The following is a 20477-nucleotide window of genomic DNA, read 5'->3' on the forward strand; positions in this document are numbered from 1 at the left end:
GGAAAGAAACATCAGGGGAACGCACTTAACTGCCAGTATTGCCACAAACTTCATTCCCTTGAAATGAAATTGTAAAGAAGGTATCGGTTGTCAATGCTCACACAAGCTTCTAGATTTATCTTCTCTATCACTACCTAATGAACACCCCGAAGGATGAGGCCCCAGCCTGCTGTAGTGAGGCATCGCGCGCTGTTAGGGGACGGACCCTTCTGTTGCCTGTCTTGCAAACAGGTGGTTCCTTAATTTTGCATTGGAACAGCGATTTTGAAGCAAGTAGTTTAAAAAAAAAAAGTTACAAAAAAGTGTGAGTGGGAACAAGCATTGTACAGTGGCCTTAAATCTGTGTGTAGCAGCTGAGGAAGCAATTTGATTTTCTTCTGGGTGTGGAGTTGCTGGAGTATCTAGTGCCAGTAAGCACCTGGGCTTAGCTGAGGCTGAGGAGGGTGAGAGCGAACACTTTGTGCCTTTTCCTCCCATTGTCTGGCTGACAACTGATGTGTTTTTAACTTGCTCCCACATGCCCTGTACCCTGAAAACTCTCCTGCAGGGGCTGGGAGAGATTCGGTCACGGCTGTGTGACTGAAGCTGCAACTGTGTTCTTTTTAATTTCCCTTCCTGACAAAACCTTTGCCAGCTGCCTTTTTTTTTTTCCCCAAAAACTTCTGGTTTTGGTTTTAGGTGGTGGTGGTGGGGAGTTAGGGTGCTTTCTTTGTTTTGTTTTGAGCCTTATTCAGGTGGTGCTTGCCATGCTTTTTCTGCACTCTGAGATGTGGGATGTGTGAGTAGCTGGCATGCAGCCTGGCTTCTTTGCACCTGACTATATGGGGGCAGCCCTCAGCCCTGCTGAGCTGCACAACGGATATATACATACATTATAATCAGTTTGAACAAAAAAAAAAAATAGTTGCTGAACAGGTATTTAGCTATGTGCCCCTGCCCTGCCACTCTCATGGAATCATGAGCATCTGCCTGGTGTACATACCAGCTGTGTGTGTAGACGCCCTGGAAAGCAGAGGATGGGGGGGGTGGGGGCGTGGGGATGGAGGGTGAAGCTCTCTTTGCCAGCTTTTCTTGACAAAAATATTTTCCATGCTGCTCCCTGCCCTGCTTGGCACAGGTTGTCCAGGCTGGCAGGAGGCAGCTGTGGCCCTTGGGGCAGGGGACATGTACCCTTATCCTGGCTCCTGTGCCTGGGGGGACCAAACAGGAGGGAAACATGGATCCGCAGATTGGGGATTTGATATGTGCGTACATATATTTGTGTGTTCAAGATCCAGTTTTCTCTGTTTCCATGCAATAATAGTGGGAGCTATCTCATAGCTGGGGTCGGCATCGCGTGCCGTTGCCACTGCCCTGAGCGCTTGGTGCATCCCTCGCTCCTCGGCCCACACCACACGCCGCGGTGGCATTTAGTGCTTTCAAGATCCTTGAAGCAGATAAACACCAAAACCCGGGGGTTTACGTAACGAAGGAGTGGGCTCGTGTCTGTCAGACAGCTCGCCTGCGCTGGGGTGCCACGGCCCCCAGGCACCCATCTGCTGGTGCAGGGAAGCGGGGAGAAGTGTCTGGTGGCTGCTGCTGCCACGCTGGAGAGCCAGGACCCCAAGAGGAGCTGGGACAGTGCCAGGCATCCCCCTGGCACATGCTGCCCCCCTCGCCAGGGGAGGGGAGGAAGCCATGCGCCCTGGCAGGGAGGCAAGCTTTGCCTCTGGGAATAAAACCTTGTAATTTAAAAACATGTCTGTCTTGCATGAGCCAAAGTAGATGTCAGTGTGGGAAAACTTGCTAAAAAGGGGTCAGGGAGGGGAAGGGAGCAGCTATCAGAAGGACCTGCTACAGCAGCGAGCACAGCGTGCACCCATGGCAGGCAGGGTGACAGTGCCGCATGTGGTTAGGGGTCATTGCCAAAATGGGATGCCGTTTTTTAATATTGAGATAATCACCTTGAGATAGCAATCTTAATGGGCTAATATGCTTGCTTTGTTGCTGAGAAAATGTGGCCAGGAGTGGGGCTGGCCGGGAGTGAACCCGGCAGCGTCTCCCTGGCACTCATCTTCTCGTCGGCACTAAAGCCATCGTTGGCTGCATGCGGCATTCGCACCTCTGTGCTCTTTGGTTGATTGTGTTTCTGCAAGCATTTTCCCTTAAAACTTCCCCCTTGTGTTCTGGGGGTGCAGTGTTGACCTGATTGAGCTCCAGCAAATAAAATCATGCTACACCTGTAGTAGGAACTGACAGCAGAGTAGCCAGTTTGTATTGGTTATCTTGGTTAATGCTGTCCCTTCCTCCTCGCCTCTTTTCTGGCAGAGAAAGCATAGATAAAATAAGAAATGATCTTCTGCCCTAAGGGGCGAAGTCTCTAGGGAAAAAGCCTGTAATAAAAAGGCAATGTGAATAGTGATGGGGCAGATCTTTTGCAGAAGAGAAAGAGCATCACTCCGCTGCTCACCCTGGGCAAGCTGGGCTGGGGTAGGGAAAGCCCCTGAGAGAGGAGGTGCAGAGCTAAGGATGAAAACCCTAATCGCTATTTGTAGGTTTACTCAACAGGAAGACTTGGGTTTTTTTCTTGGGTATGGAGTTCTGTTTGCACTATACTGGCAGCGGCGAATATTCATGGTGTTGAGTTATTTTTCTGGTTTACACCTGTTGATGGAAAAATAATTAAATTGTGATTTCTTTGATTGTGTTTTCAGGTCTGTGAGTGGGCCTGATTCCTGCCTTAGACTATTTCTGCCAGTGCAATGAGCCCTTGTGCAGCCCTGATGTGAGGATTTTTTTTATTTCCCTCCCCCCCCCCCCCCCCCCCCCCCCCCCCCCCCCCCCCCCGGTGAAATAAGAAAAACCTGCTGACAAACACCTGGTGCTTTCCTGGGCTCCTCCAGGCAGATGCGGGGGGGATCCCGGCACTGCTCCCCAGCTCCGGGGGCTGTTTACAGCTCCCTCCCCACGGCTGGGGAAGGTGGTCCGGGCACAGGGGGACCACTCTTCTCCGGGACGAGCGTTCCAGTGCACAGAGACAAAGGGCAGTGTCAGGCAGACAATGTCCCTCAGAGCAGCGCCCTGCCGGCCTCTGTCCAAGCCTGTGCAAGCGGGTGATTCACAGCCAGTTGGTGTTCCTGGCTGTCTCGCGTGTGGGAACTTGCTCCTCGGCTCTCCCATCCATCAGGGTCCCACCGGCAGCGTGTCCTGGGGCTCTTCCATGCTGCCAGCACTGACGCATCGCCCAGCCACTTCCCAGAAACTTCTCCCACTTTACTAGCCAGGCTTCTGGGAGGATTTTAAAATCTGAAATCCTCATTTCTTCTTCTTTCCCCTGGTCTTTATTTCCCCTGCCCAGAACACAGCCCTTGTGTGCACACACTGCGCTGCTCTCGGTCAGGTGCAGCTGGCAGCACAGGCGGCTTCCACCATCGCTGGGTGACTTTGCTTGCAGCCTCCAGCGATCCCTGCAGGAAAAATAACCCAGCACGAGTACTCTGTTGCAGATTTCCAACGCTCTCAGTAACCTCGGGTGTTGTGGCTGTGGCAGTACCTTGTAACAGTGTCCCACTACCTGGCTAAAGGCAACCTCACGGCTTTTTTTTAATTAAAAAAGAGTAAGTTTTCTCTCTTTCAACAAACTTTGAATGTGCCACACAAGAGGTAAATAAGTGGATATTCTGGGCCTGCATTTTCTTTTTTTCTTCAGGTAAGATGCGGTTTCATGATGCAGTTGACTTTTCTTCATGGAGAATGCAAATCTGCCTTGCTTGGTGTTTTCTTGGGTGCAGCAAGAAGTACCCGTGGGTGCTGGGGTCTCCAAGGAAGCTCAGCTGTCCTCTCTCTGCCACGCAGGGCTGCTGAAACCATTTGGAGAGCAGGCAGTGCATCATAGTCTTTTTGAAAATAAATGCTTTAGTTTCTCATTGCTTTTATTTTCTAAATGTCTATTTATGTAGTCCCCATGAGATGTTCTGAAGTGTATTTTTCCATGACACAGGTTTCCTGCAAATTGATTTTTTTTTTTTTGCAAGTGTCCCACCCAGTGTTAAGTCTTAACAAGAAAGAATAGTAGATGACTCACTGTGGCTTTGAAAAGTCTGCGGTGAGACCCGATTCCACTGAGTTTTGGCAGCAATTATGGCAAATGAGCCATTTTGTTCACTGGGAGAAAGAACCAGTGAGATAAGAACTGCTGTCTGAGCCGATTCAGGGGGTTTTTTTCCTCTCCCAAAGCTATTGCTTTTCTTCTGCCAAACAGCTTTTTTTTGTACATGTAGAAAACAGTCTGCAGCTACCTTTCTGAGCACGGCTGGTCCAGAAGGTCGTGGCAGTTGAGGGGGGAAAAAAATATTTAATTTTTGGCTCATGGTGTGCAGCAGCCCATCTTGTGCTGAGGTCTGGAGGGTTAAGCTTGTGAAGTTGTAACCTCAATGCTCTGATTTCTTCCAGGAACGTGTGGCGAGTACCATACAGGAGTTTTCACAATGTGAGGGAGAGCTGCAGGGTGTCTGTGGCTTGTCCAGACGCCTGCATTGCTTGTGAGGTGGTGGAGGTCTGGTACATGGGTAGGGGAGAGGGATGAGGGGGCAGCTGAAGCCTGAGTTGAGTTCAGACATGAGCATCATCTTTCCCTGCCTGCCGTCAGTGTGCTGCTGTGCCGGTTTGATGGGAAAGGAGGAAAGAAAATTATATTAGAAGCATCTATTTTCTTCTAAAAAAGCTGTCAGTATTGTCAATGTGTGTAAATGAGCTATTTTGCATAAATTTGCAGGTGTTTAGTTGTGTTTAAGCAAGAAACATAGGGGAGCTATTCTGTTTCTGCAAGTTACTTCTTTGTAACGAGCAATTTTCTATTGAATTTGCCTGGGTTTGATTTTAGTTCGGCAGGTACCAACCTGAAACCTCAGCCATTGTTCCAGAGTTATTTGTGAAACCAGAACTGAGCTTCTGTAATTATTGATCCATTATCAGAACTGAGCAGAACGCCTCGAGGTGTAGAAAAATTAACTTTTCAGTACCTTGGGTACCCTGTGTTCCGAGTGCTGTTATGATCCCATGGAGGGTCATATGGAGATGCCATGGAGTCTCCTTGGGAGAGGCTGGTTTGCAAAGGCACCTGAAGCCCTCCAACAGGGCTTGTGGACTTCATGCCCTCACCTTTGCCCTCGGAGCTTGGCTCGCAGCTTCTCTTACAATTACCTTGGCATTTCCCCAAGCCAACTCTTTTCGTCTTGATAACTACATGTTCTCAGATGTTTGTTTTAGCTGGCCAGAGAGAAGGAAAACGCAGTTTCGGGGAGGCCTTACTATTACCCTAGATCCCCAGGTGAAGCTGTTGGTCAAGTGGTTGGAGGTTCTGACGGCTGCCTGTGTTGGTGCTTGCTGGTGGCCACGGCAACCGCTTTTGGAAACGCAGCGCAGGAGCAGGCACGCACCCAGCTGTCCCCTCCAGCATGTGTTGTTGCTGGCCCTCTGGGCACAATGCCTTGTTGTACAGTGGGCTTGTGGCGCTGCGTGCCCCAGCTCGATGCTGGGAGCTGAGGCCATTGAGCACTGCAGCTCTAGGGGTAGGCTAAAGAATGGAAGTTGGACAAGGATGGAGACATCAAATTTCTTTGCAGTTTTAGCCAGAATACATGAAACATTAAATGCATTGTTCAAAAACGGCAACAACAAAATTATTAGGGAACTTTAGTTTGGAAAGGTGCAAAATCCAGGTTTGTGGGCAGGGGTACAGAGCGTTTTGGGGTGATGCAAGTGGCTGCCCTGTGTCACAGGGCTTTCACCAGTGGCTCCAGCCCAGCTGCAACATAGCCTTGCTGAGGCAGCTGGAGGTGTGTGGTGTCCCCAAGGTGCCACAGCTCCTCTCGCTCCCAGGAACCAGACGTTCATCCTGTGCTTTGAGTTTACCAAAGTCCACCCCTGACGCACTGTGGGTGCAGTAAGCAAACAGCTTAGCAGAGGCTTATGTTTGGTGTGCGTGGTGGCAGGATTGATTTATGCCACCAGGAAACATCAGCACGGGATGGCATCGTGCAAACATCTGTGTGGACCTGGGGGCTGCTCAGGTGTGCAGATGGGCAGCACCCGTCAGTACTGCATGTGGGTCCCAGCCATGCACCCTGCACTACTTGGCTTTTTTTAAGAGGGACAAAAGCAGCAATAAAACCTAGGTGGTGGTCACCCCTGCAGTGGTTGTCCTTTAAGCTGGTGGTACCCCAGGGAAGCTGTCCTGGGAGATAAGCCTGTGCCTTGGACCCCCCCCCCCCCCCCCCCCCCCCCAGGCAGGGGAGGGAGCTGGAATGGGCTGCCGCTTGTATGGGAATGCTGCGAGTCCTGCACTGTGGTGCTACCTTCCTGCTCCATCATGGCCTTCTGCTCATGCCAAATATTTTGGGGGTTTTTTTTTCTAATGAAAATTATGTTAGGAATTCCATTAAAACACCAAAAAAAGCCCCACCAAAAAACACCAACCAAAAAATCAAGGCAAGGGAAGTGGCATTTTAGTAGAGCAGTGAAACATTAGTAAATTATCTCAATCTGCTACTCCTTGTTGCTGTGATACATTCAGCAATTTCTTATTTCTTTGAGCAAGTCACATAAAGAGTCAACAAGAAGTTAACACCTTGGCACCTTCATGTGCTTTTGCATGTGGTTTTTACTAGCAGAAAGAGAAAAGAGAACTCGCGTTCCCATTTAATGGAAACTTGGCGATAAGCAGCAGGGCTGCAGCTGGAGAGGGGAAGGTGACCTCCTGACATGTACCTGTGCTCTCTGCCTTGATGCAGAGCAGCTACCCTGGGAGCAGGTCTGGGGAGCGATGGCTGAGAGATCCTGTTGCAGTCCCTCAAATCCCACCCGGAGCGCCGGCTGTAGCGCTTTCCCTGGGTTTAGCTTGGCTGGCGGCAGTTCTGTGCCGATCTGTCCGCATTTATCAGCTGCCATCGAACCCTGCTGTGGGATGGAGGTGCTGGGCTGCCTTCCAGCATGCCGCTCTGCTCTGAGCTGCCGAAATTCCCTGCGGAAATATGGCTTGGCAGGTGGTGGTTGCTGGAGCAGACGTGGCACTGGGAGATACCAGAATAACATTGGATGATGTATAGGGCATCAGCCGCATGGACATCTATAGGTTTAGATCATGAAAATATGTCCTGTGTTTATATGACATGTTCCACTATGTAGAAGAGCAGCAGCAATGCTTACCATCCCGTGAGCCCCGTGGTGGTCCTTGTCACCGCTGGTCATTGTGGACATGGTTACATTTGCATTATGCTGTCGCCCTGGCAAGCTCCTCGCTTTTAGGGTTTTATATAAAGCTTTCATGGTCTCTGCCTCACGCCAGGCTCTGCATATCTGTCAGCACTCTGAAGTGCTGCATCCTTTGAGCTTCTTACTTTTTGTGCTCTTTGAAGCGAGTGCTTTTTCCAGCCTCTCTTTTCCCTCAGCCCAGGACTCCCTTGGCTTCTTTCTGTTGTGGGGTTTGGGGATGCAAAGATGGTGCTGGTACCCAAGGTGCTGCCACCAGGTTCCCTTTGCCCATCTGTGGCTGCAGTGCTGGCTGGTCTGTGGGGGTAAATAACCAGGTGCTGCAGGCTCTGGGCATCCCCTGCCGTGGTTTCAAGGGTGTCATGTGCAGTGCTCCTGGCTTTAGGGGTGTGGACTGTGTCCCATGACCGCACCAGAGAGCAGGGGGGTCCTGGTGACCCAGGGGCTGAACACAGGGTGCGAGTGCTGGACTTAAATGCTCTCGTCCTTGCCTGAGAAATCCAAAACATGGTGATGAGTAAGTGTGTGAGGGGCTGGCGTTAATCACCGATCAATACCTAATGATGGGCTTCCCCTGGCAGCCCGGGGTGAGGGCTGTGTCGCCGGGCAGGGGGAGCAGAGCCCCGTCTGGGGGAGCAACCAGCACTGCAGTGGGAGATCAGCAGCCCCTGCTCATCTCTGCCTGTTGACGCTTTACTGTTCTGCAAAGCAAATAAAACGAGTCCTTGGGAAGCGCCTGACGCGTAGGCTGGTCCTGGGTGTGGGGGAAATGCAGCACAGAGGGGTTTTCTGACTCCTGCAGTGGGTTAGTCACCACGTAACGACAGTGCTGCCGGCGGTGGTGACCAGGGCCTTACCTCACCGTTTCCCTTGACCTGCCCCATTTTTCTGTTGCCTGTTCTCTGGCACGAACGCTGTGGGACAGATACTGCAGAACCCAGTATGGGGACAAGAGTGGCTCTGCCCCAGCACGGAGAGCGCAGCAGAGGGATTCCTGTAGATTTACCTGTTATTTCCAGGCAATCCCATCTTGAAGCCTCTCATCCCCTCTTGCAAACAGGCCGTGTGGATTCCCATGACTTAGCTTTTCCATCGGGCAGGCTGGTGGCTTGGCAGCACGCCTCGCAGGGAAAGAACTGTGGAAATCAATAAAGCAGAACCAGGGAACTGTGCTGCAGTCATTAAAGTGGGAAGAACTAATTGGTTCCTGCATTTAGAGGTATTACTATTAAATGCAGGAACTTTGTGAGAATAATTGTTTTGGAAACAGTGTGCTAAAATACTCTGGTTTTATCAGCATTGGGCCAAAGATAAGAAAATTAGGTCAGGGTGATGTCAGAACATGATGTTCATTACTGATTTGGATTCATATTTCAGTTCTATTCCAGCTCCAGATCTTTCCAGGGTGGGAGCAATACCTTGGTTCCGATTCGGGGATTGTTCTGCTGCTTTTAAAAAAGAAACCCTACTCCTTCTGTGCTGTCCTTGTAGTATGAGCATCCAGAAGGGCACATTTTCAGGAGGTGTCTCCATGTGCCATGCTGGCTGCTTGTTCGTGTGGTTGAATGGCTTCCATGTACTGAACTGAAGAGCGGGGTTAAGTCATTGCTGAGCATTTTTGAACCCCTCAGTCTTTTTATTAAAAGGAAATTTAATGTGCTACCTACAAGTAGCAGGGGAGGGTATAGTGAAAAATAAAATCAGCGTGTGTCTCTGGCTCTGTGTGGGTATGTGGCTTTCCTGAGCTGGAAAATGGAGCGCTCTGCAGGTGCTGGTAGGGACCTCAAACCTGGGGGACATTTCTCAGCTGCTCGGTGGAGGTCTGAGATCTGCCAAGGACTGTGGAAGGAAGGTGTGCCAGGCTGTACATCTTCAGGTGGTGACAAGCCCAGCTTCTTCTGGGGGGATGCAAATAACCCCTCCAAAAGGGCTCCTGTCAGATAAGGGTATTTCTCCATGAAGGAGTGGTCCAAACCTAATGTTAGGTCTAAACCATGATGAAATGGCAAGTATTTACGTGGAGAAGCTTCATCACCACCAGGCAGCGCAAATAGCTGTTGAGGACACTGTGCCTAGGATTGCTTTGGCGTCTGTCTCCTCTGGGCTCTCGGTGCCTGTGTGGCTCCCAGCCTCCTGGCAGCAGCAGCAGCAGGAGGAGGGGACAGGAAATTCATGGCTTAAGATGTTTGGGGGTTGTTTTGTTTTTTCTTTTTAACAACGCCATCTCATTGCCCTCTTGTAGCCTGAGCCGGTTTTGCTCCACGCAGGCAGGGAGTCTTGCGTGGGTCCCACCGCCCGCGCTGCCTGAGGGACAAAACCAAGTGTGGGAACAGAGGTGACTTGTCACAGCCCTTGCCAAAAGGTTGCTGTACTGGGAGAGATGTCATGAGAACTGGAATGAGGGTAACTTGCAGGGATTACAGTGTTACTCGCCATGGGGATGGGAGTTGATGTAGAGCATCAAACCCTGGGAGGCACTAGCAGGAAATGCCTGTTTTTACTGGATTTATTTTCTCTTCCCTCCTCCTCTCTTTCCCAAATGAAAGTTTTCTCAGTTTCATAGCTCTGCATGGTGCTAGTCAGCATTGTAACCTCATTAAGGAGCAGGGATTATCTGAGCGTGTTGCAAATCTGCCACGAGACTTGCAAGAGAATAGACTTAGGCTGACTGAATTTTAGGTAGTCTGTGCTATTACCGTCTGCATACATTTTCACATCAGGACTCGAATGTCTTCAAAACACAGAACTGTTCATGAATATTTACTGAAATATGCATTTTTCTGTCTTCCAGTTTCGATGTTTCTAAAGCTGGGGTTTTGTTGTGCTATGCAACAAGTAGAAAAACACTGTTCCTTTAGCAAAGGCTGAGATTGTCATATGATCCCCCAAGGGATAATTTGGGATTTAAGCAGAACCAAAACAGCAGATAAGAAAAATAGATACTGGGCTTGCAAAACTGCAGGATGGAGGTTTGCAATACATTCACAAGCACTCAGGGATTAATATAGCTAATTTTTGAATTTTATAGTAATTTTTCCTGTACTTGCAATCTTAATTCTTGGTGCAGTCACTGTTTCCAATGTATATATGTCAGTGGTTCGAGAGGTTTGGGGCCCACATGCTGTGGGGACAGTCGGGCAAAGGGAGGCAGGGAGTTTAAGTTGTGCTTGGAAGAGGAAATAATTAGTCTGCAGTCTGGGCTGGGCGGAGGTGGGGTCAGCGGTGTTTTACAGGTTTTTTAGTATGTTGTTTTCCTTCTGTTTTTTACTATTTCTCTTTTCCCATGTTTGTGCATGCTTTCCAAAGTTTTCCTTTCCTGCTGAATTTTTTTCATTGTTTTTTCCTCCTTGCTGCTTTTGCACAGGCAGGCTCTGAGGAGCCGGATAATGGTGGAGCAGGTCACCGTGCCAGCTCCGGGGAGGCAGGTTCGGGTATGTGGGTGCCGGGGGTCTCCAGAGCGAGCTGGGGGGCTGTTCCCCCTTCCTTGCCCCAGGGAGGTCCATGAGACCTCCAGCCTTGGGGACTCACAACCCCCTCCTCGGACAGTCCCGTGTCTTTGCCATGAGACAAGGCTTTTCTCCCTGGTCTCTCCTGGAAACCTGCAATTGGGAGCAATTTTCCCACCGGTCCTGCTCGCAGCAGCCTCCTCCAGCTTGCAGGCAGCTGTCATGTTTTGTACAAGTGTCTTCCTTCTCTTAGTCCTGAACACTGTTGTTATGGGTCAAGTGCTTCAGATCTGAATCTTCCTGTTTTTTGTTCCCTATCTTCCTTTTCGGCTTGCAGGCAGTAGCCCCGTTTGTACACCTTGGCACAGTTTTTTGCCGTTGTTTGGATTCCTGAATCTTGACCTGCTGGAACCCTGGGCTCTTTTTTTTTTATATAACTTTTTCGTTAACAAACTGCTGCTTATTTTCCATCCTGGATGGCAACAGCCAAATACTGAAATGTAACATTTGTTTCCAACAAATCTCATCCTATTATTTACACCCTCCTACAATTTGCCAGTATCACTTGAAGTCTCTGTCCTTCACATAATTGCAGCCTCCAAAGCTGACAATATCAGCGAGTGTTCTAAGTCCATCATTAGCGTGAGCAGCGAGTGGCACTGGATGGCCAGGGCCTCCCCAGTGCAGCCCATCTATTTCGCAGCTGAATCACGGCCAGCCGCGCTTGGCGCGTGCTTGCACCCAGCCTGTTGCAGATTAACCCGGGCGCATTCCTCAGCCTGCCTATGGGCATGCCAAGAGCATCCACATGGAAACTCTGGCCAAGAGGTTAAATAGTTTTTACCGAGCAGAGCCGTATAAAGCAATTTGCAGAAGCTTTTAGCAGGACGTGGTATGTCCTGTCTTTCCAGCTGACCCCTGTGCTGCCCTCCCTGCCCAGGGTGGGTTCGCCTGGTGTGCTTCGGCTCGGCAGCAGCCAGCTGTGACGGGGAGCTCAGCCGCTGCCCGGGTTCCTGGGGCTTCTGGCAGGGCTGTAGGCAAGTCACGTTCTCCCTCTTGAGCCCATAATCTGGCTATAATCTTGACAGGGAGAGTCTTGCTGCTGGGACTGACTCGGGTCCAACTGTGTCTGGACTCTGCTTTATCCCAGGACGTATCTGTGCCAGCTGTGAAAACTGCTTTAGCTTTAAAAAAAAAAAATAATAATCCTGAGTTATGCAGCTCTGCTGTGGTCCTTAGCAAATAATCGTGGCACACACTGGTTAATTGTTTATCCATTAACTGACTGTGTCAAATAGTTTGACAAGAGGAGCCCGGCCGTACCTGGCACGGCGGGGCAGGGAGGAGGCGGGAGGATGCACGTCCTGTCTGTGTTGGCTCCTGTCCGCGTGCCCTTCCTCCAGCCCTGGCCGTGTGGTATTTGTCTGCTGGTTTCCTTCAAGTGTGATTGCTGGCATGGCACGTACAAAGTGTGTTTGGTCTTGTGTTCTCTTTGGCCATGAAAACCTTTACTTTTGGAAAGTGCATTAACATTCCATGAAGCAAGAGCATCTCTTCAGACTTTGAAAAACAAACAAAACAAAACCAAGCGCCCCCCCCCCCCCCAAAAAAAAAAAACCCACCAAAAAATAAACCCCATCCCCAAACTGTGTTTTGCTTCTAAATGTGAATACAGACAGAAGAGATACAAAGCAAGATGCTGCTTTATTTCCAGCTAGAGATAGCAAAAAAAAATTCCTTGCATGGAGTACTGAGCGGGAGATAAAATAGGACTTTATTGTATGCGTCAGTGCAGAGTGGGGAAGAGATGCTGTCCGGTGTAGGGCAGCTCTGGGCTCCCCCTGCCACCCCCCAGGTTATTTGGGAAAACCCGATAGCACGGCCTCCCTCCTGGGAATGCTATTTCTGTATGTCTGCTTTCTAGGGAGGAAAACAAACATCCAAAGCCAGTCTATATCTGGTGGAATGACTTCACTGCTAGAAGAAAATAAAAACTGTACCTTAAGCTCTCTGAATCATTAAAGCCCCCTGCAGTGTAGTGTTGGGAGCAGGTAAGGTGTAAAGCTTCTGTGGATGAGAACTGGCTTTCTGTCAAGCCATGGGGAGGGAGGTGTGGGCAGTGCTGGTGCCCAGTTCCTGCTGCGGGGAGGCTGTGTGATGGGGCAGGGTGGTGGGTGACAGCACTGGGTTGGTGGTCCAGTGTGCCTGTCTGTCAGGGTTGCTGCAAACTCCTGGTGAGGTGGACACGTGTGTGGCTTTGCAGTTGGATTACTCGGGCGGGTCTCTTGCAGTGCTGGTCCCAGCGAGCCCCCAGTCTGATCCTAAAGCCGCCTGGGCTGTGGTGGCATTCCCAGCCACCAGCGGAGAGTGGCAGAGCTCCAAGACCCTTGAGCACTCGCTCTCAAGATGAGGCTCTTGATTCAGCATTTACTTTGGTATGAAAGAAGAGATTGACCCAGTTTTTCCTAATTCAGGTCTGTGTGCAAGTGGATTTTTTATTTTCTGAAGGCAACTGATTTTAACATGTTTTTCAGCTTACATGATATGAGTCTTACATACTAATAAAATTACATACTTGTTTCAAGAGCAAAGAATAATAAAGAATGTTCTTTCAAAAGCAGCTAAACACATGAATTATAAAATGTTAAATGATTTCCAAATTACAGCATATCCAGTTCTTTCTGTGGAGCTCACTCAAGAATAATTGCGCAGTGTTCTTTGCAGAATTTAACATCAGAAACGTCACACTTCTTTCTTTTTTTTTTTTTTTTTTAATCTTTCTGTCTCACAGTGCAAGAGCTTCCACAAGTATAAATGAGCATCCTTGTACTGGCTTCTGTAAAATGTTGCCAGTTTGTCCCATCCATATTTTTTCAGTGTAGCTGTCGAGCTGTGACATTTATTGCAGAGCAGAGCAAAGACTGAAGGGACTTTTTGTCACAGAGATGCCCAGGAGCTGGAGCTTGGCTGCATGCAGGGACCAGCGTGGGTCCACAGCCCCATGGCTGTTGCAGAGCCTGGAGGAGGAAGAAGCTTTGCAAATACTCATGCAAGCACTGAAAGTTTGCACTGGTGTTAGTGGATGTGCTTTGTATCTTGATTTTTTTTTTATCATTTTTTTTCCCCTATTTTTTTTTTTCTTCTTCCTTCCCTGTTTTTGCCCTGATTCAGGCTCCTGGCCCAGATGGGTGGGGTGAAGATGGGAAGTGCTGTATTTGTGAGTGCCTGACATGGCCAAGAGGCACCGCCTGACTGCCCTGGCCAGGCAACAGCCTCCCCACTGCCCCTGCCACCAGGGCTGGTGGGCTGGTCCCCTGCAGCCCCCTGGGCTGTGCAAGAGGTGCGAGCTCGGTGTGGGGCTGTTAGAGGTGGTGAGCATAAAGACACGCTGTGGTGCCCACCGGTGTTGCTCCCAGGCTTTCTGCGGGCACTGGGGTGCCCCTGCCCCTGCTGTGCTCCCTGGACCGGAGCCCTCGTGGCATTAACTGTTGAGCCTGCTGAAAGGATGGAGCTGTGGGAGAGCACGAGACGTGCAGATGCCACGGGCAGTTGTATAAGGTGCACAGAAATGGAGGAAATCAATGCCAGGAGTTGATGTCACTAGTTCAATGAAAGGAAGAACACTTAACAAAACCTCTCCTGATTTTCTGAGTGAGTTTTTCCTCAGTGCAGCCTAACCTGGGAAGCGCGGTGTCATGTGATTTAAGCCTAGGATTTGGCTGGGCATTAATAATTTATACTTTTTCTGATGCATCACCGTTATTACAGAGCTAGCTGAGATGATCAAGCAAGTTGATGCAGAAAGTTCCTTGCTTTCCCTTTGAAATGAAGGCATTCCTAAGCCACAACCAACCCTCTGCAGGTTTTTGTAGCTGGAAAGTGCAATACTGTGTGTTTTCCCTTCTAACGTACAACCCGAGTGTACGAGTCCTGTGGTCACTGGCACTGGGGAAGTTTTCCCTTTTGGCCTGAAGCTACCTGTGCACTGTCACTGCTCCAGCTGCCCTGGGCAGTGGTTTTCTGTAGCTGCAGGGCTGGGCATTTTGCATTGGGCGTGCGAGGTGGGGGTGGTTGGGTGCCACAAAGATGCTCAGAGGGCTGGAGCACCTCTCCTGTGAAGACAAGCTGAGAGAGTTGGGGTGGTTCAGCCTGGGGAAGAGAAGGCTCTTATAGCAGCCTTCCAGTACCTAAAGGGGCCAGCAAGAGAGCTGGAGAAGGGCTCTCTACAAGGGCATGTAGTGACAGGACAAGGGGTAATGGCTTTAAGCCAGAAGAAGGTAGGTTTAGATTGGATATTAGGGAGAAATGAGGGTGGGAGGCGCTGGCCCAGGCTGCCCGGAGCAGCTGTGGGTGCCCCGTCCCTGGCAGGGCTCAAGGCCAGGCTGGACGGGGCTGGGGGCAACCTGGGCTGGAGGGAGGTGGCCCTGCCCGGGGCAGGGGGTTGGAACTCTGTGATCTTTAAGGTCCTTTCCAACCCAGACCAGTGTCAGGTGTCACAGAGGGAGTGATGACAGCTCTGCTCCTCCTTCCTCCCCAGTGCCCCGTGGCTCTGGCGCACAGGTCCCTGAGATGTCACTGAGAGATGAAAGCCATGCAGCTACGTTGACGCTGAAGAAGATCGCTGCAGACATGAGCAACATCATCGAGAGCCTGGACACCAGGGAGCTCCACCTTGAGGGGGAGGAGGTCGATGCGGAGGTGCTAAATGACCCAAAAGGCACTGGTGAGTTGGCAGCTGTACGTTCTCACCTCTGTCTTGCCTGGATTTAATAACCTATAACCTGCTGACAGGTAGGGTACGACCTCAGTGGTTTCACCGAACCCTGCTGTTGAACCTGGTTTATTTAGGACCAGGAGGCATTACTCTCAGCGCTTGAATTCTTCAAGTCACCTCCCTTCTGTGAAAGTTTATCTCCAAGCTCTCTTAAATAAAACCTGGTATATTTTAGTGGAATTAATGCTGCCGTGTAAATGCTCCCATGTTAAAGTATTGCAGCTGTCTTTCATGCCCTTGTTGGTTGTTACGAGGCTGTTGAACTAATGGGGTTTGTGGTCCTTCCAGCGTGCATTCCTTTCTCTGCCATCTATCACACCCATCCGTTCAAAGAGCCGGCCACGCAGACGTACCTCACGGGATGTCCTGTTCGAGTGCGTGTGTTGGAAGTGGAACGCTTTACTTCCACAAAGAAGGTCAGAACTTCCAGAAATCTTGTTTAATTTCTGTACAACTGTATTAAAATGCTTTTTGTGGGTTAATTCTGCGGGTGTTTGTTCGTGGGCTGCAGAAGCAGGAATGCCTGTGTCTCAGAAAACACTCGAGAGAGAAGGTTATCTGTCTATGAAACCTGATAAAGCAGAACGAGAAATTGTGAGACAGAATGATCCTCAAGTAAAACTGAATGAGGGCCCTTTAGGTGAGCAGCTGCAAGAAAATGACTGTTGCAAAGCCGCATGCCTTGTGGTGTTCTCCTCTGCAGGTACCAAGCCCCAACGTTTACACCATCGAGCTGACCCATGGAGAGTTCACCTGGCAGGTGAAAAGGAAGTTCAAGCACTTCCAGGAGTTGCACAGGGAGCTGCTGAGGTACAAAGCCTTCGTGCGCATCCCTATCCCCACCAGGAGGTGAGTGCTCAGCCCTGCAGACGCCGTGGGCTTTGGGAAGATGAGGTCTTCTTTTAATAGCACATCAGTTTGGCTTCACTCATCCCATTTACTTTGCTGTAAGGAGGAGAGGGCGGGAGAATTTAGCCTCTACAAATATTTAGCAGCTATAATAAAAATATTTAATCTCTACGTAGTTAGCAGCTGTAGCCTAAGTGGCACAAGCATCCCTCTGCTGACGCAGAGAGCATGTGGGTCCCAGGTCATCAGCTCTTGAGTTGAATTTGCCTTGAATTTGGGAAAGAGTTAATGTTGTAAAAATTGTTGGTGCACTGTGGCTTTCTGCAGACACGGGCTGGCTGTGGGCGGTACGGGGGTCCCTGGCATGGGGTGGGTGCTCGAGGTGGCTGGAAGCACAAGGGGAAAGAGAAGTGGTATGGGTCAGCGAGAGCCTCCTGATGCGAAGAAATGCGGGGAGATGATCATAGGAAAGGTGAAATTATGAGGACTTAAGGGCTGGGGGAACATGATGCCGTAAAACTAGGGGTTTAGGCTCCCTTCCTTTGTAAGGGTTAAAAGAGGACCCTCAAAAATCAAACTCTTATATTTATCTGTTATATTTTAATTTGTGAGCCAGTTGGAGCATACTGGCTTCTTAAATGAATCCATGCTTGCTTTTTTTTTTTTCTTTCTTTCCTGCCCACCCATCTCAGTTTTTAAGAGCTTGGATAGGAAAACTAAAAGCATTGCAGAAGGGTTACGTATGGAGGCATGCACACGCTCGCAGCGCTTAGCCTTGACATCGGGGTTTGGTTTTCCTTCCAGCCACACGGTGAGAAGACAATCCATCAAACGGGGAGAACCGAGGCAGATGCCGAGCCTGCCGCACACCGCGGAGAGCACAGTGCGGGAGGAGCACTTCTCCAGCAGAAGGGTAAGCGCCTGGCTCGGTGCGCGGGGCCGGAGGGATGTGCTGGGGGAGGTCCGGCGGGCGTAGCGATGCCAGGCAGTTGGCTTCCAAAGCCACACGCTGTCAAAGCCCTTGCTTTGTTACCGTTACGGTCTTTTGCTTGACAAACGTGGGCTTTGACGAGTCCAGCTTTAACGCTAAATTCTCCTCTGAGCCAAGAGGAGGAGGATGCTCCTGGGGTTCGTACCGGTGAAGTTTTCCTCTGCCATGGAGGAAAACCATGATGCCCAGAGTGGTGGTTCCTCTCCTTCCACCTGCTCCAATGTAAAGGTAGCAGAGGCAGCTCACAGGGCCAAGTTGTGTGATGGAGGCAGCCCCACAGTCATCAAAACCTGAGAGATTCAGTCCTGTCCCCCTCTGAAAGAGGAGATGACAGTCAGGCTCTTGATGCAGAAGTGGGTAATTTTAGCCGAGGCACATGTGTTCTGTGTAACTTCATCAGATGTTAACAGATGGGCCCTTCTGCGGAGAGGGTGGATGTCTTCCTACCTCTTCACTGCAGTTTTGCTATTTGTGAGAAAAAAAAACAAACCCAAAAACACACAAAAAAAAATCCAACCAAAACCACCACCACCCAAAAAAACCCCCAAAAACCTCTGTAACCCCCCACGTTTGTTCACCCTTTAGCATCCTTTTTCTGCCGAAGGCCCAAAGGGCTGTGTCTCATGACTGCGGTGCAGATGACCCTCCCTGCTGTGCACAGCTTTACTGCTGTGTGGGAAGTTTCAGGAGAGAGATGTTCATTTAAAAGAGGAAGAAAACTGTTTTCTAGATCCTTTTCCCCGTCCCCGCCTTGATTTCTCTGGGGGAATCCCACAGCTTTCACCATGGGGATGCATACCCCTGCTGCCCAGCTGGGGAGCTCGGTGCTGGGACACTGGCGCTGAGAAGGATGAAGGTCCCCATGGCATTTTTCTGTTTTCTTTGTGTCCTGCAGGACTCTGCCCAGTTTCCCATGCCCAAACTGCCTAATCTCTTCTTTGTCCGGTTACCGTGAGGATGGGAAGGGATTATCTCTCCTCTCCTGGTTTCTTCTCTTCTCCCCTCCTGGCTGGGGGGCGCACAGGCTCTCCAGTGAGTGGTGGTCTGGCCACCGCCCTCTCCGTGGCTTTGGGACAGGGCAGCGTAGTCACTGTGCTCCTCGCCCCATGGACCTGGTGTTTTAGTTAAATAGGCTCTCCCGGTTTTATCTGAGGCTATGTTTTCTCACGAAGCTAATTCATGTGGGTCAGAAACAGGGGGGACGTATTTTGTATTTAAAATTGTTCTGAAATCTGGGCTCGGCCAAGAAAGTTGACCTCTAAAGCAGCAGTGCCAAGGAACAGCTCTACTGGTAGACGGTACAAACACGGGTCTGTGAACAGTAAAGAACCTGTGATCAAACTGTTGATGCTGCTGAGCTATATAATCTTCCATGAGCACATAATAATGTTTTATTTTTCCATTCAGGCTGAAAAGCCTGTCTGATTTCTTGATTGCTTCCTAATGCCAGACAGTTGGATTGTGGGTTTTTTCCCTTGAAAATTGCCACATCTTACCTTAAAGTTTCAATGTTTTAATTGTAGAAACAGCTGGAAGACTACTTGACAAAGATTCTAAAAATGCCGATGTACAGGAACTACCATGGAACAGTAAGTAGAAATCGGTTTGCTTAAACTCGTAAAGAATTTAACAAATGTTGAATTCATTGGAAGAAGATGTGCAACTTATGTAAGAAAACTTCACAGCCGTTTTGCAAGCGTTTTGTCTTAGCTGATTTCTCCAACATGGATGTAATGCAAGTAAAACCAAAGGAAGAGAGTGAATGGCTCGGTCTCACAGGTCACGTAAATATCACTAACATAACAGTGATATATCACTGTGGTATATAACACACATGTATCACTGTTACAACACAGTGCTAACCTCCTCAGGACAGTCCAGCCCAGAAAGCTGATTGTACATGTATGATGTAGTGAGTTTCTCTGTAAATCTGGGGAGTGTTAAGATGATAAGTGGAAGTTTTAAATTCTTAAACAATTGGAGTCCAAGCCATACGTGTAATCGCTCCTTCAGTCTGGGCTTTTTGTATGGTCCAGGGTGCAAATACATCTCGGGTTCCTGTGCGGTTTCACTGGGTATCACTGATACTGACTTTGTATGAGCGATACCCATCCACCTCTGCAGGTATTTCGTCGCTCCCAAAGGGAGACAGTAGTTGGCTTATTTCCCCGAGTCAGTAATCTTCTTGAAATGAGGGGAGATGTCAAATCCAACCTCAGGCCTATTTTAAGCAAAAATAGTTCCTCTGAAAGCCATCCTCAGATGTTTCACCAGTAGTCCTCACCTGTCAGCCACAGCTGTAACATCTCCCTAACGTGGTAATTTATTTCCCCTATTCTTCGCTGCACAGTGGCTGTGTAACTCCATCTTTTGTATCACCAGCAAAACCTGAGGCACGCACCGAGTAGCTGCAGAGCTCAGTGACGTTTCTGAGCAAGGGGTGCGAACTGGGAACACTTGGGTTTCAAACAAGCCAGAAATGTAGCCTGAACATAGGGTGTCTGTAGCAGCCAGTTCTTCTTTTTGACTTTTGTTGTCTTGCTTGGGTAGGTATCCTGCTCTTTTGAGGGATGTCAGTTGTGTAGAGATGTTGGGCAGCTCCTAACTGGATGTGGTGCCCCCAAACCGTGCGCGGGCACTGCAGAGCTCAGTGTGTTGAGCGTTATAAGGGACAAAGTGCTCAGCCAGGGCTGGCCATCGCTGTGGGTTCCAAGAAGTCTTCAGATTGGGGCTGAAGGAGCTGTGTTCCTTGCGGAGTGCTGCTTGTAGGGACAGGCTGTGGAGCCAAGTCCAACGCAGCCGAGCCGCGTCAGCCTGCGTGCGGCAAACAGCCATCTTTTGTTCCAAAGGCAAGACTGGGATAACTTGGCAATTCTGATCAGTAGCATATGCAGAGCGGGGGAGAGTGATTTTACAGTGCAGATCTGTCTTGTCACTCTTAGGCAGGCGTGGCTTTTTTTTCCAAATATTTTGGAGGATTTCTGCTCCTGTAAGACCGTGGGTGATCTTTTGCCCAGGTTGCTGCAGTGGGGGCTGGCGAGGTGGTGAGCGGTCCTGCCTTGCCCGGGCAGCTGTGGGGTGCTCCCCTCCTCCTGTGCTGAATCGCCCTTCTGTCCCCAGCCCCCGGAGCCAGATGTCACTTTGCACATAAATTCTCAGTTCATTGTTG

At 49.8% G+C, this 20477-nt stretch overlaps 1 protein-coding gene across 7 annotated transcripts in view; it reads left to right on the forward strand.

Moving 5' to 3' along the window:
• PLD1 (phospholipase D1) overlaps positions 1–20477 on the forward strand; it is a 75928-nt gene that overhangs the window by 11655 nt on the left and 43796 nt on the right. For all 7 annotated transcript variants that reach the window (XM_027794401.2, XM_027794404.2, XM_055816909.1 and 4 more), the window contains 5 exons: positions 15232–15417; positions 15757–15884; positions 16172–16317; positions 17122–17230; positions 18832–18897. In XM_027794401.2, the coding sequence (XP_027650202.2) occupies positions 15264–15417; positions 15757–15884; positions 16172–16317; positions 17122–17230; positions 18832–18897 (603 nt within the window). In that variant the 5' untranslated portion in view covers positions 15232–15263. The remainder of the gene's footprint in view (positions 1–15231; positions 15418–15756; positions 15885–16171; positions 16318–17121; positions 17231–18831; positions 18898–20477) is intronic.

Source organism: Falco peregrinus, chromosome 12 (assembly GCF_023634155.1).
Source record: "Falco peregrinus isolate bFalPer1 chromosome 12, bFalPer1.pri, whole genome shotgun sequence".
NCBI lineage: Eukaryota > Metazoa > Chordata > Aves > Falconiformes > Falconidae > Falco > Falco peregrinus.